At 38.5% G+C, this 24,018-nt stretch overlaps 1 protein-coding gene across 1 annotated transcript in view; it reads left to right on the top strand.

Moving 5' to 3' along the window:
• The window catches only part of LOC132190060 (protein SABRE), a 36,213-nt gene continuing 12,195 nt past the window's right edge, over positions 1-24,018 (top strand). The window contains exons 1-12 of the mRNA XM_059604942.1: positions 1-465; positions 5,310-5,421; positions 6,041-6,301; positions 6,666-6,931; positions 7,186-7,405; positions 8,399-8,569; positions 8,664-8,741; positions 9,726-9,977; positions 11,825-13,924; positions 14,331-16,221; positions 16,469-16,569; positions 17,941-18,297. Coding sequence (XP_059460925.1) covers positions 395-465; positions 5,310-5,421; positions 6,041-6,301; positions 6,666-6,931; positions 7,186-7,405; positions 8,399-8,569; positions 8,664-8,741; positions 9,726-9,977; positions 11,825-13,924; positions 14,331-16,221; positions 16,469-16,569; positions 17,941-18,297 — 5,880 coding nt within the window. The 5' untranslated portion in view covers positions 1-394. The remainder of the gene's footprint in view (positions 466-5,309; positions 5,422-6,040; positions 6,302-6,665; positions 6,932-7,185; positions 7,406-8,398; positions 8,570-8,663; positions 8,742-9,725; positions 9,978-11,824; positions 13,925-14,330; positions 16,222-16,468; positions 16,570-17,940; positions 18,298-24,018) is intronic.

The following is a 24,018-nucleotide window of genomic DNA, read 5'->3' as shown; positions in this document are numbered from 1 at the left end:
ATCCTACGCGCGTCTTACTCATCGAACACCAACTTCACCCGTTACCCCGCACCGCACCAGATCCAAGCCCCCATCCTCACTGGTCCTCTATCAAAGGAACAGTCTCTCTCTCTCTCTCTCTCTCTCTCTGTGATCAGTGAGCACCTCACGGATCGGATCTCGCTCTCCTATAATTACACGCACCTCCGATCCCTGCGCATCGAAGACCCGGTCTGATTGGTCCTCACACCAACCGGGTTTAAACAAAATCTTTGGGAGTTAATTCTTAGGGTTTTGTTTCGTGCAGTCTGACATGAAGTTACGTGCACTGAATGCCTTCTATTTCAGTCTCTGGAATTTGATAATTTGATCAAACTTCACGCATTTTCGGAGACAAACGGACAATCCGGCGGAAATGGCAGCTTCGCCCGTCAAGGTCCTTTTCGGGTTCTTGCTAGTTTCCATCACACTGTGGTTGGTCATCATGTAAGTTCCTGAATTTCGCTGCCGCACGCATTATACACGTGTGTTGCATTTTTATGTTTATTTATTTATTTTTGATTAATTGTATCAAATTTGGGCTGGGCAGTGCTGTACGAATAATTCTATTGTGCAGTTTGATGCACTTGTATTGGATTTTTCTTTTATTATACAAATAGGTTTGCTCATATGATCGAAATGAGCCTGCATTTGGTTTGAAATGTAAGACTGGCTGTTTAATTCAACAGTAGAGGAATGACAGTTTTTATTCTTGTGTATGTTACGTTCGCGGAGTGTTATGGTATCTGAAGTTTCTTTTGGCACCATTTTAGCAGCCTTGCACGTGAAGTCGATGATAATAACACAAGCACACAGTGTGTGTGTGTGTGTGTATGCATGTATTTATGTGTGTATGCTTAAGAAAGAGTTGGAAGGCATATGGTGAGACATTGCTAAGTGTGAGATGGGATGATAATTATGAATGTGATGTGCCGCTTCAGCAGCATACTCTATGGTAAATTTATGGAAAGATTCTTATAGAAGGATCATATAGAAACCTTATCAAAAAAAGAAAAGAAAGAAGGATCATATAGAAACCTTATCAAAAAAAGAAAAGAAAGAAGGATCATATAGAAACCTTGTTCTTACTCTCTTAGTCCTACAAGTGTTATTTCTGTGCCCCCCTCCCCTCCTCCCCAAAATTTACTATGTACATTTTATATATGTTTATATTCTCAAGGACTACGCCTCATGAACCGGAGGTTACTAGGTCAAATATTTCATTCCTCCTCCCCTTGGGGCCAATTACTTATAAAAAATGTTTACATTCCATAATACATTGCCAACATTAGATTCCAGTGTATTTCAGCCTAAAAACGTGTGGTTCCTTGCTTTGATATGTTATTTGTCCTATAGCAACTTATATTGGCCACCATAAAGAAATTTTGAAGCTAAAAAAAGTTTCTGTAAGGGAATTAATGTCATTGATAAATGTTCTGTTTTGGGTATGTAATCTCTTTGTGGCTTCATTCTTCAAATACTTATTCTGCTGCATGTGTTAAAGAAGTTGCAAGACTGAACATTTCCTTCTCCATTGTTCATAGCAAGAGAACTTGGTCATTTATTTTTTCACTCTTCAAGGTTATATGGGTAATAGCTTGTTCAGTGTTAGAGTTGCTGACTCGTTGGAGAGGTCACTTTCGCAGATATAGAAATGCTATTGTTTGGAATGATGTATTATGTGGTCGCTTTGGAGAGAACAAAATATTCATATGCCTGAAGGACATGAAATTTCAATTTTGGATCTAAAGCTTTTGTTTCTCTGAACACTCTTCAATTGGATTGAGTAATAGGTTGTTTTTCCTTATCAATTATATTTGATTTTTCAAATTTGCTTTACTTCAGTTGTTAAATGAGTTTATTATTGTATACTTCTTGTAGTATACGGTGGGTACACCTCTTTTTGCTATTTTTGAATCCCCTTTGTTTTCATGTTTTTTGCCATTGAGATACAGTTTCCAATTTGATGAAATCAAGATCCGTACTTTGAATATATGTAATTGAGATATCTCTTAGTATTTTCTGTCAATAGATAACAAAAACAATATGAAAATATAATTATGCCCCTCAAATTAATTTTCTCTTATAAAGGCAAAACAAAGAGCAAAAAAGAAAAAAGAAGTGGCGCACCCAACCCAGCTAGACTAGGCCTATCCCAGGCACAGTGGTGGCTGGGTAACGACTTCCAACCCCAACCACTGTTCTTTTGCTTTTTTTTATTTATTTATTTTTTTTATGGGTATATATCTTATGAATCTCTGAGTCAACGCGCCAAAATAGAAAACTCCCTAAACTTCTTTTTTTTTTGAATTTTTACTCTCTGGGTCAATCGAAAAGGCAAATTAACCCCTACCATTATATTTTCCCCCAAATGTTTAACGCCCTTTAGTCCCAACTAAATGCACCGTTTTGTCACGTCAGCATATTAATTTTTATTAATTTAATTTAAAATTTAAATCTAAATAAAATAAAATTTGAAGGGGTGGCCAGAAAGCCACCCCTAGGGGTTGGGGGTGGCTTTTCGGCCACCCCTTCAATTTTTTTATTTATATTTTTTAGATTTAATTTTTAAATTAAATTAATATGCTGACGTGACAAAACGGTGTGTTTAGTTGAGACTGACGGGCGTTCAACATTTGGGGGAAAATGTAACGGTAGGGGTTAATTTGTCTTTTTGATTGACACAGGGAGTACAAATTCGAAAAAAAAAGTTCAGGCAGTTTTTTGTTTTGACGCGTTGACTCAAGAAATTATAAAATATTTACATCTTTTTTTTTTGAATTAGAGGCATAGTTATATTTTCATATCATTTCTATTATCTATTTGACTGAAAATACTAACGGTGGTATCTATTTACAAATATTTAAAACAGGGGCTAGATTTTATCAAATTGAAAACTGGTGTCTCAATGTCAAAAAGCACAAAAGGGGGAGGGGGATGGGGGTTGCCATAGTTTCCCTAAAATCTGTTGGTTACAGAAATAAAAGAACAAATTGCGTAGCTTCTTTCCCCACCCATGACCATCCCATTTTCGACAATTAGGTTAACTCATTTTCATATCTAAGGACCTTGGATTGATCATGAATGGTCACATTATTTTTGAGTTGAATGTATAGTTGGAGTGTACACACACACACACACACACACACACACACATATTTTATGTCTCACTTTCCTCTCCCTGCGAGTGTTGCTAACCGTATTGAGAAACTCCAACGTGATTTCTTATGGGGTGGGCTAGGCAAAGAGTGCAAATATCATTTGGTTAGTTGGTCCAAGGTTTGTTCACTAGTCTTGGAGGAAGGGTTGGCAATTCGGAATTGTTGTTATTCAATTGTGCTTTCTTACGTAGATGGCTTTGGCGTTATATGCATGAGAGAGAGGTTTGGTGGAGAGTGGCAGTGGGTTCTAAATTTGCAAGTTCTTGGGGTGGGTGGTGTTCTACTGAGTCATTTGGTGCTTTTGGGGTGGGGTTATGGAAGAATATTAGGAGGGGTTGAGGAAATTTTTCGTGTCACACCTGCTTTAAGGTGGGAGATGGCTTCAAGATTAGATTCTGGCATGATTAGTAGTGTGGGGATGTGGCCCTTAAGGAAACATTTTAGGATTTATTTGGTATTGCCTATGCAAAGGATATACCTCTGGTGAGGCTCACTTGGAGTTTTTTGGTGGTTCCAATTACTTGAAAGTTAGCATTGTTAGAGCTTATGATTAGGAGGTGGATGTCTTAACCTCTTTCTTCAGGGTGTTGTATTTAGCTAGAGTGAGACGTGGTAGTGAATATAAGCTGTGGTGGGTCCCACTCCGAAAAAGGGTTGTTTGAGGTGAGATCTTTCTATTGTTCTCCTTGGTTTGTAGTGAAGGCTACTGCTTCCCTTGGAAGAGTGTTTGGCGGACTAAGGCTCCCCTGAGGGCGGCCTTTTTTGTTTGGTTGGCGGATCTATGTAAGATCCTTACTGTGAATGCCCTCACGGTGTACTTAGGGGCGCCTTATACTTTTAATAAGATTTGTTTATTACTTATAAAAAAAAAGAAAAAGAAAAAACTCAGGAAGCGATATGTCATTGTGGTGGACCAAATGTTGCATGCGTCAGAGGAATGGGGAGTCCATGGACCATATTCTTCTATATTGTGACGTGCCTTATGCCATTTGGATTGCCTTTTTCAGTTGTTTTGGTTTGTCTTGGGTTATGAATAGATGTGTAGTTGACTTGTATGCTTGTTAGTGGACTACCGGTAGTACGCAAAGTGCTGCTATATGGAAGATGTTGCCTATGTGACTTTTATGGTGTTTATAGAGAGAAATGAATGACAAATATTTTGAGGACCGTACTTATCAAAAAAAAAAAAAATTTTGAGGACCGTGTATATTTTGACATACACGGGAAGTATAAAGTATATTTGTCAAAATATTTTGACAAATATTCTTTATACTTCCCATGTATGTGGTTGCGCCCCTCTGCGCTTTGCTTTATATCATTATTACTTATAAAAAAATATATATTTTGAGGACCGTGAGAGAACTTTGTAGGAGATTAAGTCATTTTTCTGCAAAACTTTGTTTATTTGGACAACTGCTTATATTTATCCTTTAACAATTAGTTATAGTGATTTCCTTGTTTTTTTTGTTCTTTCTAGTTAGGTGCTTCTTTTTGTATACTTCATGTGTACTTAGCCGCGCCTTTATGCTTTTAATGATATTTGCCTATATATATATATATATATTATCTTTTCGTTTATTTGACCAGGAGCTTACTTTCTTGCCACATGGACAAGGGATCTTGTCTTGTACATTTCTTTTATATGATCTGAACCAAGTAGATAAAGATGGGATATTTATGCTATTACGTTGCATGATTGGTTGTTTTTTTGTTCATCTTGTGAGTTGTTCTATTTTTATTAATGAAATTTCCAATGACCAAAAGTAATAGTCAACTAAAAAGGGCCTAAAAGGTTGTACGAGTGTCATTCACAAAAATATGCAAGAAAAATTTCAAAATGTACACGAACTCTCATCCGGTCAATTGATTAGGGGTGTGAAGTGTCTTTATGATATCTTCATCTCTCTGTGTACTGGTTTGCCATCATTATTGTGTCTCTGGATGTGCTTTTGTTTGCACCATTACTAATATATGTTTTAGGATTCACTGCTCGGCCAACATTGCCATTGTAAAAGATCATCAATTTTGTCATTGTTATATCTTATAGGTTGATGCAATTTGGAGTTTTGGAGCCTCTTTTTTTTTTTTTTTTGATGAATAATCTTCATTAAATCTTTTTTTTTTTCCCAGATTTGCTTCCAGATTGGTGGCTTGGGTTCTAAGCCGGATTTTGGGAGCATCTATCAGATTTCGGGTTGGTGGATGGAAATGTTTACAGGACGTTGTGGTGACGTTTAAAAAGGTTTGTCTTTTACTGCAGTAACTGGGTTAATTTGTTTTTTTTTTTTTTTGATAAGTAATTGTGATATAAAACAAGAGCGCAGAGGGGCGCAACCCATTTAAACTGGGTTAATTTGTTACTAACTTATCAAAAAAAAAAAAAAAAAAATTTGTTTCCATGAACTTGGGTTAGCAATGGGGCTCAATTTTCTCCTCATTGCATTAAGTTAATGGCTCGGCAATAAAAAGGTTTCTCTTTCTTGGCTGTTCCTCGGCGTTCTTTTGAAAACAAAGCAAGTCAGCTGTCCACAAGGTGGGGGAAGTCAACCATGTTCTTTTATTTGCATTTCTTAGAAGATTTCTTTACTTATCAGAAGCTAATCTTTAGTTGGCTTTGTAGCTTTAATAATTGATATTCTTAAAAATGGATTCCCTTGCCGGCCCTTTCTTCTCCTTTGCCTTCTTTTTTGTTTGCAAAGAAAAAGAATCGAGTATTAGTAAAATTTATCTTCAACAGACCTGAATGAAATCTTGTTTAACTGACAGTAATTATAATACTTTGTTGTTGCTCCCCCCCCCACAAAAAAAAGAAAAGGGAATGCCCTCCGAACAGTTTTTGACATCCTATGTGTTTTTGACAGGGTGCTGTAGAATCTGTATCTGTTGGTGAAATTAAACTCAGCTTACGTCAGTCCTTGGTCAAACTTGGCGTTGGTTTTATTTCTAAAGATCCGAAGCTGCAAGTGTTAATATGTGATTTAGAAGTTGTTGTTAGACCTCCAACTAAAAGCACACCGAAGGGTAAAAGTCGGAGATCCCGCACCTCAGGCAGGGGAAAGTGGATGGTTGTAGCTAGCATTGCAAGATTTTTGTCAGTTTCTGTGACCGATTTGGTCGTGAAGGTATGCAATGCTTGAGTATTTTTCTTTTGGGTGAAAACTTTTTTGCTTCTGATTGTTCTTTCATAATACTGTAATTCATTAGAGAACTCATCTGTGCTTTTATTTTGTATTTCATTATTGATCCAATTTTTTGCATGGATAACGACTTATAGGATATTTATGGTCATTATGGACTTATGGAATCGCTATAATGCCATTTAATTTTGGAGTGAATGAAATGGATGTGAAACTTTGAAAATTCTTTTTATTTTATTTTATTAATTTAGAACAATGTAATTTCAAACATTATCTTGGTTATTTTGTCATCTCTATTTGTGGATAGAAATTTTTTTGGTCATGAAAATTTTCTCTTCAAATTTTGCAGACACCCAAAGCTACTATTGAACTTAAGGAACTGAAAGTGGATATATCTAAAGATGGTGGATCGAAGCCAAATTTGTTTGTTAAGCTACGTATATTACCTATTTTCATTCACATAGGTGAACCCCGGGGTACTTGTGACCAATCTTCCAATTTTAATAGTGGAGGATGCATTTCTGCAGGCCAGTCATCCTTTCCCATGATTGATAGGTCTTCTGCTCCTATTAGCTGTGAAGAATTGTCTCTATCTTGTGAATTTGGTCATGATAGGTATTTTTTGCACTTCTGTTTCTTTCTTTAGTCTTTATTTAGACGCAAATCTAAAATTTATTCTGGCAAAAAGTGTAATATGTCGATTTGTGAGCAACATAACATTTGATTATTGAGCTAACTTTGCTTTTAAAGAGTTGCATTCTGTCTGCAATTCCACACCTGAAATATGGATATTCTCCGCTTGTTAGCTTTGATATTGACAGTGCTGGTTTATCAATTGAAGACCTTACCATTGTTTCTTTTGTATGTAGGGAAGTAGGTGTAGTTATCAAGAATCTGGATATTACCAGTGGGGAGGTCACTGTGAGTCTGAATGAGAAGTTGCTTTCAAAAAGCAAGAGATCATCAGACACTCTTTCTCATTCTGATAAAGTGATAGAATCAACAGTGGATTATGTGGCTGCTAAAAAGCCGCAGGACAAAAAAGGTCTTGGGGCAGTTTCAAAGTACACTACTTTGTTTCCGGAAAAGGTTTGTCAATTTAGATAGCTTTCTACCCTGTTTTTTTGCCTTTGTTTAGTCAATTTTTTAAGATCTTATTGTTGAATTTTATTTTATTGTGATTGAAAAGTAAATCCATTTCAGGATCATTCTCTTTCATTAGAATTTATAAGCATTATCAGTTGGACTAACATATCAATGTTTTTTCCACCTTAATAGTCACATTCTTCTACAACGTTTTAAATAATGGCTTTGTGTTTACTGCTGCTTGACTATATATGTGGAAACCAGAGCTATAGTGCATGGCAATTTATTAATGAATAAGCAGGAGTGCTGGAAAATTCTATAGCTCGAACCTGCTAACCTGCCCAAAATGAATATTTTCAATTGTTCGGCCTTTGTAGGATCTTTGTTTTATCGCTGTTCCACATGCATCTCTTTTGTTATGTATGACTAAATCATATTCATAAGACAGTAACACTACTATCTTAGTGTTTAACGGAACAAGTTAGTTTACCAAGTCAATTACATACTCTTTTGTTATGTATGACTAAATCATATTCATAAGACAGTGACACTACTATCTTAGTTTTTAATGGAACAAGTTGGTTTACCAAGTCAATTACATACATTGTATATGAGTTAGTCATTCTCTGCTTTTAGCATAAATTGAGAATCTTTTTTGGTTCCTTATGGTAGCAGCAATATGTTTACTTGCTTTACATTATTTTCAATAGAGGAATGCTACACTTCCCAAAATTTTTCTCCAAAATTTGCTCCCCAAATGATGTGTCACAATCCCATGAGATGATGACACATTTTTCAAAATAATAAATTACATAGGATTGTGATACATCATTTGGGGAGCAAATTTTGGAGAAATTTTTTGGGAAGTGTAGCATTTCTCTTATGTATAGAATACCTGCTGGTCACATTTAATTGGAATGTATGACAAGTAAGCTTGAAAGATTTGCTAACTAGTCAAAATATTAACTAACAGAAAATAATGTCTTTAATTTATAGGTTTGCTTCAATTTACCAAAACTGGATGTGAGGTTTGTGCATCATGAGCATGAACTTGATGTTGAGAATAACATCATGGGCATTCAATTAAAGATAATCAAATCTCGATCCAATGAAGATGTGGGGGAGAGTACGCGCCTTGATGTTCAAATGGATTTCAGTGAGATTCATGTACGTGTTCTTAAAGCTCTTTTGGTGTTGTAATTTTTACAATCATGTTACAGCTTCTCTTCTTGTTGACGGTGATTTTTCTGTTACATTTCAGCTTCTTAGAGAAGCTGGCACTTCTGTTTTGGAGATACTGAAAGTTGATGTTGTCTCTTTTCTGTATGTACCGGTACAGGTAAGTACTTGCAACTAAGTTGTGGCAACCTAGTATCGCTATCACGCTGATTTTGTTTTTGTGCATTTTTTATTATAGGTTATTTTGGAACAATAATGTGTGAGTTATATTTTAGAGTATTATGTTTTTGTCAATATATTCACTCTCTATATGTTATTTTTTTTTGTATGATTTTGTCTTGAACGTACTAGGGTTGTGCCCCTTTGCCCTTTATTAATGATACGAATTTTTTTTTTTTTTTTTAAAAAAGATTTTGTCTTGAACAATGTGACTTTTGTTGTTTGAAAATTTAAATTTATTAATCATCGTACATGGCAAACTAGTGATTCTGACTTGAGCAAGGTAAAATGGATGCCAATACAGATGTCAGCATCTGATGTGGATCTAGGTGCTTGACAATGCTACCCAGAAACAAAACGAACTGCATTTCAGATAAAATGCAGTTCGTTAAAGTTCTGTCTTGGTTTTGTGGGTTAGTAGAGATGCCCCAACCCTTTTTGCTAATGTATTTGGGGCTCCTATTGATGCATGTTGCAAGCTTACAATAATTTGGGATGCAGTTCTTGAGAGGTAGAATGTCATATCAGCTAGGTAGTTGCATTTATCAAGCCCAACTATCTAGTTATCCTACTTATACTCATCATTCTTGGTTACAGCTAGAGTGGATGAGAGGTTAGGATGATTACACATTTTTTTGCTGCAATAGCGGGGAGGATAGGTTTAATTTACATTCTTATCGAGTGGGGAGAAGATGTTTTTAGCTTGTTCTTTTAATCTTAATTATGCTTTTAATGTGCACAAATCAATGTCTTGACTACTAAAATGTTGACATCAGTTCTGTTGCATTTGTACTTCATCGAAACTACTATTTTACTTGAGTTTTACTCCCTATTAATTTTGGTGTCTTGCTTTTGTGAGGCATCCAGAGTTGTTAAATTTTATACATGGTGTGTCATTTTATTCACTAATGTTTCTACTATTCAGCTGAGCTCGCCTATTAGAGCTGAAATTGAAGTTAAACTGGGAGGTACTCAGTGCAACATCATAATGAGTAGATTAAAGCCATGGTTACGCTTCCACTACTCAAAAAAGAAAAGAATCGTGCTTCAGGAGGAAAAGCCTGCTCTTGAAAAGCTGCAGTCAACTGAATCCAAAGCCATCATGTGGACATGTACTGTCTCAGCCCCTGAGATGACTGTTGTTCTGTATAGTGTCAGTGGTTTGCCAGTATATCATGTAAGTAATCTATTTGTTGTTATGACATTGTGTAGGGCTAGGGTGAAATGGTTGAACCCTTTGTTTTGAATTAGTGTTGTGTTAGCGCTTCTCAGCTCTAGGATTCATTATGTCCCTGGGGTATAAGTTTAAACCTTTTCTTTTGTTCAATTGAGGCAATCAGTGCATGATGAATACTCATATATGAGGGATGGAACTCCAGTTTTACTGGCAGTGTGGCTCTACTTGATTCTATCATTAATTTATTACCTTGAATATTGGCAACTCCAAGTGGCCCATGTCTCCCAAATTCATCAAGTTGGGAAACATTAGATTCAAGTTACTGCAAGCCAAATATTCCAGCCAGTGTGAGTTTCTTCTGGGTCACGAAGTTACTCATCACTGCATTATCCGTCTTGACCAAAGTTATAAGCTTTTTTCAGAAGCTTTTCCATGAATGACTGGACAATTTACCAACTAATTTGTCAGCACAATAGTGGAACAATGAGAATTCTGTTTTACAAAAGTTATAAACACAAACAAATTTTTCTCTTTACTTCCATAATATGTAACTTCAACCCTCAAATCAACATTCCCATCTCAATTGGATTTTAAGGCCTCGTTTGGTTTGTGGAATAGTTATTCCGTTAGGAAAAGGAATTATTATTGGAAATAGAGGAGGTTGAAATGAAATAATTATTCCAATTCTTTAGTTTGGTAGCAACACATATTTCATAATTGGACTTGAACCAAAATTACTAAAAAGCCCTTATGATTTATAATTTTTCCAAAACTCAAATAAAATCGGTGGTTGGTCGGTGACCCACACATTCAACCAATTTTTTTTTTAATTTTTAAGTTTGAGAGAAATTTTTTTTAAAAAATGGTTTTTTTTGGAAAACCTTGTCTATCCTCAAGAATAGCTATTCCAATAGGCCCTTACCAAATGATTTCTGGGGTTTATTTTGCAAACCAAACAAGACCTATTTATTCCAGGCACTATTTATGGGCTCTCAGTAAAATTCAGTTAAGGGGTTCACTGCTTGGAGTCCTCTGCCACTGTTAAAAGAGGTGGAAGGGTTCAAGTTGAGGGCTGTGACAGAAACGTTTCACTGAAGGGGGCAGTTTGGTATATGATAGAATAGTATTTGGCTTTAAGAACATATAAACTAGGTTTGTTTTTTTTTTGGGGGTGGTTGTTTTTTAGGAGGTAAATCTATTTTACTCTCTCTCTCTCTCTCTCTCTTTTTGTATAACAGGTACTTGTGTATGACATTTTGAGGCTTTAAAGGTGTTGGAGTTAATGATAAAGATTGTTTTAGCCTCTTGTTTAGAAAGACGTGTCACACCTCTAACCTTTTAAGTGGTATTTAGAGGTTTTGTGGCCAATCTGTGATGTACAGTTTAAGCGATTGAGGTTGCAGTGGCACCTTTATTCATGGGTTGTTAGTGTCTCTGCAATTTTAACCTTTCTGAATTACTGAAGCTTTATACCAAATTAAGTTTTATGTTTTTAGAATTCTCCGATTCACATTTCTGATCCTTGCTCAGTATCAAATTTTGTAATTGCCTTTGTGGAGGAGCTGTAGATTTCATAATTGTTTTTATGGTGAAATGTAAATAGTACGTGACATGACTTTGTTTTTGTAGGTCTGAATCTTAAGGTTCTCACCTATAAAGTGTTCATTTATCTCTCTATTTCTTACTTAAACTTCTTATCAATATATTTTTTTTTCTTACTTTTTAACTTACACTATTTGATGAAGTACTTATCCACATTGACTGCCCATTCCATTCTTTTTATAATTGTTTCCCTATTTCCGAAATTATTAATGCATACTATTTTTACTTCTGATTTCCTAAACTAGGGTTGCTCACAATCGTCGCATGTGTTTGCAAATAACATATCAAATATGGGAACTGCGGTACACATGGAACTTGGTGAAATAAATTTGCACATGTCAGATGAGTATCAAGAATGCTTGAAAGAAAGCCTTTTTGGTGTGGAATCAAATTCAGGTTCTTTAATGAACATAGCAAAGGTTAGTTTGGATTGGGGCAAGAAAGACATGGAATCATCTGAAGAAGATGGTCCTATGTGTAAATTGGTTCTATCTGTTGATGTAACTGGTATGGGTGTTTATTTAACTTTCAAGCGTGTTGAATCACTTATATCAACTGCTATGTCCTTTCAAACTCTCTTGAAAAAACTATCTGGTTCCGGAAAAAGAGCTCAAAATCGGGGAGGGCGTTCATCCAAATCGTCAGGGAAAGGGACGCGACTCTTGAAATTTAATCTTGAACGGTGTTCCGTAAACTTCTGTGGTGATGTGGGTTTGGAAAACACAGTTGTTGTAGACCCCAAGCGTGTGAATTATGGATCACAGGGTGGTCAAGTTGTTATCAGTGTTTCAGCCGATGGCACACCACGCTGCGCAAAAGTAATGTCCACAATTTCTGAAGAATGCAAGAAGTTGAAGTATTCTGTTTCTCTTGATATTTTTCATTTCAGTTTGTGTGTGAACAAGGAGAAACAGTCCACACAGATGGAACTTGAAAGAGCCAGATCTGTCTATCAGGAATATTTGGTGGAACAAAAGCCTGACACAAAAGTGACATTGTTTGACATGCAGAATGCTAAATTTGTACGGCGTTCTGGTGGTCTAAAAGAGATTGCTGTTTGCTCCCTTTTTAGTGCTACTGATATTATGGTCAGGTGGGAGCCTGATGTTCATCTATCACTAATTGAACTTGTTTTGCAATTGAAGTTGCTCCTATATAATCAGAAGCTTCAAAGACATGAAAGTGAATCTGTTGAAGATGTTTCTAGTGTGAGGGATACTGAACAGAGGAAAGAATCCATCATGGAATCAGGACATTTTGATAAGCACAAGAAAAGGGAATCTATATTTGCTGTTGATGTAGAAATGTTGCGTATATCTGCTGAGGTTGGGGATGGGGTTGATGCTATGGTTCATGTTCAGTCTATCTTCTCTGAGAATGCCCGCATAGGAGTACTTCTGGAGGGACTTATGCTTAGTTTCAATGGGTCAAGAGTATTCAGAAGTAGCCGGATGCAAATTTCACGTATTCCTAGTGTTTCTATTGATGCAAAAGTACCGGTAGCCACCTCATGGGATTGGGTAATCCAAGGCCTTGATGTTCATATTTGCATGCCTTTCAGGTTGCAATTGCGTGCCATCGATGATGCCATTGAGGATATGTTGCGTGGCTTGAAGCTTATAACTGCTGCCAAAACTAATCTAATTTTTCCCATGAAGAAAGAAAGCTCAAAAGCTAAAAAGCCTAGTTCAGTGAAATTCGGAAGTTTAAAGTTTTGCATACGCAAGCTAACTGCCGATATTGAAGACGAACCTTTGCAGGGTTGGCTTGATGAACACTATCAGCTGATGAAGAATGAGGCATGTGAGCTAGCTGTCAGGTTAAAATTTCTTAATGAATTTATTTCTAAAGTCAACCAATGCCCTAAAACAGGTGAAACAAGTGATTCTACTCAAGAAAAAAAGACTTATTATAATGGAGTTGAGGTTGATGTGGAGGATCCTTCAGCCATTCACAAAGTGGAAGAAGAAATTTATAAACAGTCATTTCGATCATATTACCAGACATGTCAGAGTCTAGCAACATCAGAAGGTTCAGGTGCCTGTCGGGAAGGGTTTCAGGCTGGTTTTAAGCCTAGCACTGCCAGAACTTCTCTTCTTTCCATTTCTGCTACAGATTTAGATGTAAGCTTGACTAGAATTGATGGCGGAGATGCTGGGATGATAGAGGTTCTTAAGAGGCTTGATCCTGTTTGCCTTGAAAAAAATATTCCATTTTCTCGACTGTATGGGAGAAACATTCTCTTGCATACAGGATCTCTTGCTGTTCAGCTACGAAATTACACATTTCCTCTTTTTTCTGCAACTTCTGGTAAATGTGAAGGTTGTGTTGTGCTTGCACAGCAGGTAAGGTTCAAAGCTGCCTTGCTTTTCTTCCACTTTTATGATTTTTCATTTTCAGTATATACTCATTTGCGTTGTATGTGCTTTACATAGGGGGATTTCTTTCCTGGACCTTCAACTAAGCATGTCTACCTTTTTTTAAGTGGCCATGTCTCAATTTCCACCTAATCAACTCGGAAACTTTTCTATAAACTCCCTGTCTTCTCTTTGAACATTGTGGTTCTACATTCCTTGTTCTTTAATCTAACTAGAATAGAATAAATGGCTTCTGGGCATAACATTGAAATGCATCTACACCAGCTTTTCTTTGTTCATCTCTCTGGCTTCACTGATTGTGTCCTTGAAATCATATAATGTCTTGGCATCTAAGTTATGTTCTGTGATTGTGATGGTTCTTTCTTTGAATTAGGCGACGTGTTTTCAGCCTCAAATTTACCAAGATGTCTTTGTTGGAAGATGGAGAAAGGTGCGCATGCTTCGTTCAGCTAGTGGTACAACTCCACCAGTGAAAACATACTCAGATTTGCCCATATATTTTCAGAAAGCAGAAGTGTCCTTTGGAGTGGGATATGAACCGGCTTTCGCTGATGTTAGCTATGCTTTCACTGTGGCTCTTCGCAGGGCTAATCTAAGTATTAGGAATGTTAATTCTTCTATTCCACAAACTCAGCCGCCAAAAAAGGAACGGAGCTTACCATGGTGGGATGACGTAAGATATTACATTCATGGAAATATCACCTTAATCTTCTCTGAAACCAGATGGAATCTCCTTGCCACTACTGATCCCTATGAAAAGCTTGACAAACTTCAAATAATCTCTAGTTCGATGGAGATCCAACAGTCAGATGGTCGTGTTTATGTTTCAGCAAGGGATTTTAAGTTTTTATTGAGCAGTTTGGAGAGTTTGGCTAGTCGTCGTGGCTTAAAACTTCCTACTGGTGTATCTGGTCCTTTACTGGAAGCTCCTGCCTTCACTCTTGAAGTTACAATGGACTGGGAATGTGAATCTGGCAATCCGCTAAATCACTATTTACATGCGTTTCCGTCTGAAGGGGAACCTCGTGAAAAAGTTTTTGACCCCTTCAGATCAACTTCTCTGTCCCTACGATGGAACTTCTCTCTTAGACCCCCTCTTCCTTCATCTGAGAAACAATCTCCATCTTCGACCTTGGAAGATAGCACTGGTGTGGATGGAACTGTCTATGGTCCTCCTCATAAGCTTGAGAATGTTTCAATTGTTTCCCCAGCACTGAATATTGGTGCTCATGATCTAGCATGGATAATAAAATTCTGGAACCTGAATTATGTTCCTCCTCACAAATTGCGTGCATTCTCTCGCTGGCCTCGTTTTGGAATTCCAAGATCTCCCAGATCAGGGAATTTGTCATTGGACAAAGTCATGACAGAATTTATGCTCCGCATAGATGCTACTCCTACTTGTATGAAACATATGCCATTAGATGATGATGATCCGGCCAAAGGACTGACATTCAATATGACAACGCTGAAGTATGAACTCTGTTATAGTCGTGGTAAGCAAAAATATACTTTTGAAAGCAAGCGTGACCCTCTTGATCTCGTTTACCAGGGTCTTGACCTTCACATGCCTAAGGCATTTGTAAATAAAGAGGATAGCACTAGTGTTGCAAAAGTAGTTCAAAAGACAAGGAAAAGTTCCCAATCTGCATCAATGGATAGAGTTTCCAGTGAGAAAAGTAACTATGTGACTGGTTGCACCGAGAAGCATCGTGATGATGGATTTCTGTTATCATCTGATTATTTCACAATCAGAAGGCAGGCCCCAAAGGCTGATCCTGCCAGGTTATTAGCCTGGCAAGAGCCTGGAAGAAGAAATCTTGAGATGAATTATGTGAGATCTGAGTTTGAAAATGGGAGTGAGAGTGATGAGCATACACGATCTGACCAAAGTGATGATGATGGGTACAATGTTTTATTAGCTGACAATTGCCAGCGTGTTTTTGTTTATGGCCTCAAGCTTTTGTGGACTATTGAGAATAGAGATGCTGTCTGGTCCTGGGTTGGTGGTATATCCAAAGCATTTGAACCTCCAAAGCCTTCTCCTTCTCGGCAGTATGCACAGAGGAAGTTACTCGAGGAGGAGAATCAGCTACGTGGCGGAGCTGAAACACATCAAGATGATCTGGCTAAGCCATCTTCTACCAGCCACGGTGCAAATTCTTCTCAAAATGCTGAGACTTCATCATCTCCTTCACATTCAGCTAAAATGGAGAACTCATCATCTGCTGTTAAAATGGAGAACCTGTCAGCTGCTGCTGCTGGTACATCTCTAGTAATCTTTGAAGTTTTGGTTTTAAGGGACAAGTTTGGCAATGCAAATTTGTTTATAGAACTAGTGATATTTTATTTGTGTAGTTTTACTTTAGGGTCCATTTGAAATGATTGTCAGCAGCATTGAAGACATATCTAGCTATATTTTGTCAACACATTAATAAATTTTTTATAAGCATAATTTTTTCTATTATGAAAAGATTCAGCTAAGAGGTGTTTGTTTTGCATGATTACCAGCGGAAAATGTAAATGTGACTGATTCTGAGGAGGATGGTACTCGTCATTTTATGGTGAATGTTATTGAGCCACAGTTCAATCTTCATTCAGAAGAAGCCAATGTAAGTTGTAAAGGAAGCTTCTGCATCGAAATGTTGTTCTCCCTTGAGACTTTTCAATCAAAAAATATTATTGTTCACTATGGTTTATCTGGGCCTTTTTTTTTTTTTTTCCTATTGTTATGTTGTGATTGTCCATTGCTGTATAAATTTGTATTCCTCGTTATTTGTATAATTTTTTGCAGCAAATTTCATCTAATTACTAATGCTTTTGCTATAAGTTGCGTTACATTGCATGCTTTTGACACAAGTGCATATATGCTTCTTTTTGCATGTTTGTTTTATATTTCTGATTGAACCTCGTGCTAATTCATGCATGACAGCTTAACATTATTCTCCATTTGATAGTCTATATATTTAGAATCTGTCCACCATGGATAATTGAACTTGGAAGGTGGTGACAAAACTAAATGTTATTTCAGTGAATGTTAGTATTAGGTGCAAAGGGTAAAGCAATATGGTGTGAAGTACAGTTCATATTGCCAAGGATAATTTTTTTTAATTATTTATTTATTTTTTATGTTGCTGCCTTCAACTATTATTAAATTACTCATCCAAATTGTTACAGTTATTGGTCTTTGTTCAACATATGCATCTTAAAGAAATTTCAATCATATTGTCCTTAATTAGTGCTGGTTGGATCCAACTACCAATTGTTTATTTCTTATTTCTATGTTTTTCTCTTAATTTCCACTTATCTGTTGAAGCATCCTCGTTTCATCCAAGCTCATTTTTTGTACCTTTTAATTATCTCTTTTCCCATCACCCAAATTTGAAAAGCATGGGACCTTTCATTGGGTTTTCTTATAAAGCTAAATTCAATGTTTTAAACACTTCATTTGGGTGCAGGACCATTATTATCAGCTATACAAGTATATTACTAATAGAGACTAGCTCAAAGTGTTAGATGTTGTCAACTAGAATGCACTGCATTTTTAAATATTCTGTTCTTTTTTATACATTATATTATGATGTTATAAACATGATGGCATAGTTTCTGCTGTCGTCGTCTTTTATATATATGCTTACAAGATGGTCTTGCTGCTGAACTTTTCTTAATCTGCACGGTTTTTTTTTTTTTTTTTCTTTTTCTTTTTGGTGTCTAATAATGGTATTCTAAATTTCTTGAAACTGCTGAATTCTCAATCCATTCTCTGTTTCTTACGAATTATATCTGTATCTGCAAGACAATGTGCAAATAAGAAAGTGCCTGTAATACTTTTCTTTTCCAGAATATTTCTTATGCATTAGATTTATTGTTGAGAAATTTGCATTATATAATGATTGTTTTCTTCATGAACTTTTCAATTTTTCATCTGCAGTGGCAGAAAAATTGCACTAATGCTCTAGGGTCATCGTGTTTTTGCCAAACAGGGCAGGTTTTTGCTTGCTGCAGTTAGTGGTCGTGTTTTGGCCCGGTCGTTTCATTCAGTCCTCCATGTAGGATATGAGGTGATTGAGCAAGCACTTGGTACTGGAAATGTACATATCCGTGAATCTCAACCTGAAATGACATGGAAACGCATGGAGTTCTCTGTCATGTTGGAGCATGTGCAGGCTCATGTTGCACCAACTGATGTTGATCCAGGGGCTGGGTTGCAGTGGCTTCCAAAAATTCTTAGAAGCTCTCCAAAAGTAAAGCGCACTGGTGCTCTACTTGAGAGAGTTTTTATGCCCTGTGATATGTACTTTCGGTACACGAGGCACAAAGGTGGGACTCCTGAACTTAAGGTAATACGGATTTTACAACTGTGTCCTTATTTTCATATTTTCATTTGATAATTTCTTTTGATATCAGTACCTCTAGAATATGTTTTAATATAATCACCTATGCACGTAGGTACATACATGTGTGCGTGTGTGTGATGCGGGCATCAAGAAATCAATTTTATTTTGAAATAGTTTTATTTAGAGATAACTTCACTTTAGACCCCTGAATTACCATATGATTTGACAAGCCCCCTCCAAACTTCAAAACCTCTCAATTTGAACCCCTGAACTTTTAATTGCAGTCAATTTGAATCCCTTCATCAGATTTTAAACGTTAAAAGTGAGATTATGACGTTTATACCCCTGATTTTTTTATAAAATTCGAAATTTACCCTTAATTCCAAGGGTCCTTTGGCTTTTTTTTTTTTTTTTTTATAAAAAAGAAAAACCAGGGATATTTTGGTCTTTTTAGGTATTGCCGGTAAAAGTTAATGGCTAAATCTGGCGGAGGAGTTCAAATTGACTGCAATTAAAAGTTCAGGGGTTCAAATTGTGAGGTTTTGAAGTTTGAATGGGGCTTGTCAAATCTCGTGGTAATTCAGGGGTTTAAAGTGAAGTTTCCCATTTTATTTAATTTTAAGAGTCAAGGGTGTTTTTGTAATTTTATATTTCTGGAAACAGGTACTTTTGATTCATTAGGTTTTATTTTAGGTTTAATACATTATTGGGTTTTATTTGTGGATTTAGTTAAAACCAAGTGCAAATCCTATTAGGATAGATGCTTATATTTATGAATGTAAAGGTTTTTCTTATTATGGTTGAATGAGGAAGATGCTGTGAAATTTCCAGCAATGAGTGCTCCTGAGGATTGTGTGGTGCAACCTTCTTCAAGGTGTGATGCCAAGGAAACCTTAAACGTGATACTTAAGAAAACTAGGTTTGATGTCTAGGTCTGTCTCTTTTTTCTTCTTTCTACTTTCCTTTCAGTTTTCCAGCAATTTTGTATCAACTTCCAACCAATACTAGATCTGATTTTTGAGTTGTCAATCTCGATTATTACTTTCTTCCTAAACGCTCCGTTCTCTCTCCTCATTCCCACGCTCCCTTTTTTCTCTCTTCTCTAGTTGCGGTGTGTGCAGGCGTGTCCCGTTAGGGTTCTGCTCGGGCTCAACGCCCCTAAGTGTGGCCTGCTCTGGTGTTCCGGACTTGTGCTGGTTTTTCGGATCTTGGTCCTTTATGCTTCGGTCTTGGCTCGTCTTCTTCGAGCTCGCATGGTGTTGTTCCGATTAGTGGTGAAGCGGGGCTCTTTGCGCTTATGTCTCTGTGGTGTCCTTCATCGAGGCTTGCCAAGTGAGGCCGTCATGGAGCGGCGTTTCTCCGTGGAAGCCAAATCTTCTTTGTTTTTAGTGAAGGAAGGTAAGTTTGTGCTTCGTTTGGAGGAAAGAAGGAAGGGCTTTGTAGGGTTCCTTCTTTTGGGTTTTCAATGTTCTGCTTAGTTCGTGGCTACGATAGAAGAGGTGGTGAGGTCTCTGGGTAAGGTTGATTTTGTTAAATCTTTTTTTTTTTTTTGATAAGTAATAATGATATAAAGCAAAGCGCAGAGGGGCGCAACCACATACACGGGAAGTATAAAGAGAACGCCTAAGAGGGAGAGAAATGAAAAAGGAAATCAGAAAAACTAATCTTTAAAGGAGCAAGCCAAGCGGCCGTCCAAGAGTAGAGAGTAAAGTAGAAAAGATGAGAAATTTCCTCTACAGTCCTAGTGGAGTTCTCAAAACATCTAGCATTTCTTTCATTCCAAATACACCACATAAGACAAAGAGGAATCATCTTCCACACTACCGCGCTTCGAGAATGTCCTCCCGACCACTAGCAATCGAACAAGTCCCTTACCCTGCAAGGCATGACCCAATGCAACCCAAATCGACTAAAAATGGAGTGCCAAAGAACACTTGCGATCTCACAGTGGAGAAGAAGATGATCGACTGACTCTCCTGTCTTCTTGCACATACAACACCACTCCACTACTACAAGGTTCCTCTTCCGCAAATTATCGTGAGTCAAGATTTTGCCTAGGGACGCGGTCCACCCGAAAAAAGCCACTCGAAGAGGCACTTTGGTGCGCCAAATACTCTCCCAAGGAAACACCTCATGATCAAAGTTGGACAAGGCCTTGAAGAGCGACTTAACCTCGAACTTACCCTTCTTAGACGAGGACCAACAAATGCGATCCCTAGTACCATGGAAATCTTGCAAGAGTATAACCGTACAAAGAAGGAGGAAACCATGTCCATCTCCCAATCCTGGATTGGCCGCATAAAAATGACATTCCACTCCACAACTCCATTCCTCCAAGTGAAGTTATCCTTCACCCAAGCTTCTTTATATCTAGCAATACTGAACAAGGACGGGAAAGCCTGCTTCAAAGAAATTTCCCCACACCAAATGTCATGCCAGAAACGCACTTTCGAACCCACCCCCACTTCAAACCGAATACCTTTGGCAAAGAAGTTCCAACCTTGTCGAATATGCTTCCATAAACCCACCCCATGAGAGCCCGAAACTTCCTTCGTGCACCACCCACCATCTTGGTCTCCATACTTAGCTTTGATAATCTTGTACCAGAGAGCCTCACCCTCATTTGCATATCTCCAAAGCCATTTCCCCAAGAGAGCTTGATTAAACTGATGCATCTTTCGGAAGCCTAGACCACCAGAGTGCAGGGGGCGACAGACTTGATTCCAACTTACAAGATGTAACTTAGGCTCATCTCCCATCCCTCCCCACAAAAGTTTGTTAAATCTTACCGAGAGGATGCAAAGGTTTTGATGGTTCTTGGGGGGGTAACAAGGCTGGCCGGTTTCTGGAGGTGGCTGTCTATGTAGAGGGCAGCCGGAAAGGGATTATTTGGCTCCCTGAGGGCCTTGAAGGAAGGGGTTGGTGTCGGGTGGTGGGTGAGTTGCGACAGTTGGTGGTGTTTCTTGATGCCAAATTTGGGTCGCTGTGGTCTGGCGATTCTTCTCCGGCTCCGGTGGGGTAGCATAAGGGGGGTATTCTTACTTCTGGCCGATCTTTCGTGGATGTGCTACGTTCGGCGGCCAGAGATGTTGAGAAGCCTGTTGGGTTAGAGCCGCTGCCCGCAACTCTTGATATGCTTCCGATGTTGGTGAATGAAGGTAAGGAGGTGAGAACGGTGGTGAACTGCTTCGATATCGAGTTAGGGTCTTCTGGTTTGTTGGCGGCTGCAGCTAGCGTTACAGTGAAGAAGAAGAAAGTGAAAAAGGGCATTTTCGCCACTCGCTGGCTGAAGATGCTCCTAGGCATTTCATTTTGAGCTTGACCAGGACAAAGGCTGGTTGGGTCATTCTGCTGGGTTGGGTTTAAAGCCCGAAGGCTTCAGCTTCAGCAAGTCATTATTTAATCCCAATCAGGTAAGCAAGTCTTTTGAGTGTCTTTATGCGGACTTTTCTTCAGCCTAAGGCTTCTTGGCATGGGCTTTCGGTTCAGGCAGCTGGTATTGGGGCCCCAGAATCAGAACAACAGGCTTGTGGACTTCCTCTTCAGTCCAAATTTTCTGGATTGGGTCTCTGGGTCAGGTTGGGGGTTTCGGAGCTCCCGACTTGCTCTCTACGCTGGCAGTATTGCTGGAGGTTAGTCGTGGGTTTGACCCGGCGATGTTGTCTTCTTAGATGGGTATTTGTATTTTTTCTCTGGCGGCAGGTTTGGTTATGGGGTTGTCGGAGGGTGGTTCTAAGGTGATTTCAAAGGAAGTGCGAGATGGGTTCAACCTGGAGAGTACCAGCCTAACTTCTTGTGGGTTGGATTTTTTTTTGGTAGAAAACCTTGTTGCCCATGCTTCAGGGGTTGTAGCTCTGGGGGAAAGACTTCGTTCGCTTCCGAGGGTGTCGGAGAGTGGGACTCCCTTAGTCCGGTCGGTGTATAAACAGACTTTGAAATACTACTGGAGAGCTAAGGAAGCCACAGGAGCTCTGGTGCAAGATTCACTTCTTCTCAAGGCGGTGGATTCTCTTGGTGCTCCGTTGGTGAAGTATCATTCCACGCCAATTGCTGGATTCGCTGCACAGTGTTCATTGGAGGCTGCACTTGGCCAGGTGTCTGTTTGTCACGTCAGCCGGAAGTCAGAGCAAGTGGGTTTGGTGCCCCCTTCGTTTTCGGGTTCTATTCATGTAGTGGAAGATGAGAAAGTCACTTCTCTCAGGGCTGCAGCTCTAGTGAAGTTTGATCCTCAGTCTTCAACTCAGGTGAAGGGCTTCCTATGGTGGGGGTTTCTTAACCCAAGGCTGCCAGTGACAGGTAATCCTCCTCCTTTGCCCAAGTTATCACTTGCTTCGTCGTCAACTATGGTTATTAAGGATGATTGGGTGAAAGGGGATGCCCCTCCATTGGGTGGCTGCCCCTCTGGCTCCATTATTGCTGAAATGGGTGAGGACCTTGAGTTGAATGGACTGATCCAATCCCAAAAGGGGCCGGTAGGCTTCAGTCCGTCTAGGGAGATCGTTGTGTGAGATCAGGACGGTGATTCCCCCTTCCCTCTGGATGCTTATCCCCCAATAGGTTTCGGCTCGTCTGGGGAGATTGTTGCATGGGACTAGGGAGAAGATTTTTTTCCCCTGCCTGCCTCAATTGGGTGTTGAATTATGACAAAGATGAGGATCCGACATTGGTGTTGCTAGATGCCGTTAAAGAGGATTTTCGTCAGGAAGTTAAGGTTGCACGACCTACGACTAAAGGCAAGAGGGAGTTGTTCAATTTGAAGAGCTCTGTTAACTATGGCGATGCAAATACTTCCGTTCGGTGAGGGAAAGGCAAGGCTCACGTGTGGTAGCGCCGATTGTTCTTATGGGTTTCGGGTGTGAGGGTTTTAGTTCCTTGTGGGCTCATGGGGTTTGTTGTGGGCTTGTTGGGTAGTTCTGTGCATTGGTGGTGTAGGGTTTTCGCGGATGCTTTCTCTTGTTTGTTCTGTTTTTTCTGCTTTTTGTGTCCTTTTTGTATACTTCTTGTATGCTTAGGGCGCCTACGCTTTTTATCATACTTCTTTGATATTACCTATCAAAAAAATACTAAATCTGATTTTTCATATAGCACATCCTTAGAATCTAATCCTAAAGAACTCTAAACCACCAATCCTCGAACAACCCGAAATTACAAAAGTAACATTCTCGGGTTACTGTACACAACTCAGTATCTGCTGCCAAATTCTAATTTTTCCTCTTTGTTTATTTTCTAAATCCTAACTTAAAAAAAAAAAAAAAAAATTCTAAACCCTAAGTTTCCCCTTAACCCAGTAGAAACCCTATATTCCCTGATATTATCCAACTTTTTCCCACCAAAATCCTAGTCATAGTTCATTCTAAACTCTAAAGCAAGTTGCTGGCTAGAAGCTTCTATGTCAGATTTAGTATCATAGCCTTTTTCCTACATCAATACTTCAGTGTGTGTGCACGTGCATGGCCACGCATGTGGCGTCCCACGTTGCATGGGTGTGGAGATGGAGATGTACTTATATATATACTTACATCATTCATGATAAAAACGCATTTTAAAGCCGTGATGGTTATGATCCCATCAGAACTTCGCAGTTAAGCGAGCTTATGCGAGAGTAGTACCAGGATGAGTGACTTCCTGGAAAATTTGGTTTGGGGAGTCAAAAGCGGATAATATTGTGTGTCAATGGGGTGGGGTGTTACAACGCATGTATCAAATATCTTAACTTGCACTTGT

The sequence above is a fragment of the Corylus avellana genome, chromosome ca8 (assembly GCF_901000735.1).
Source record: "Corylus avellana chromosome ca8, CavTom2PMs-1.0".
Lineage (NCBI taxonomy): Eukaryota > Viridiplantae > Streptophyta > Magnoliopsida > Fagales > Betulaceae > Corylus > Corylus avellana.
Note: the sequence above shows the minus strand (reverse complement) of the source record. Positions and strands in the feature narration are given on the sequence as shown.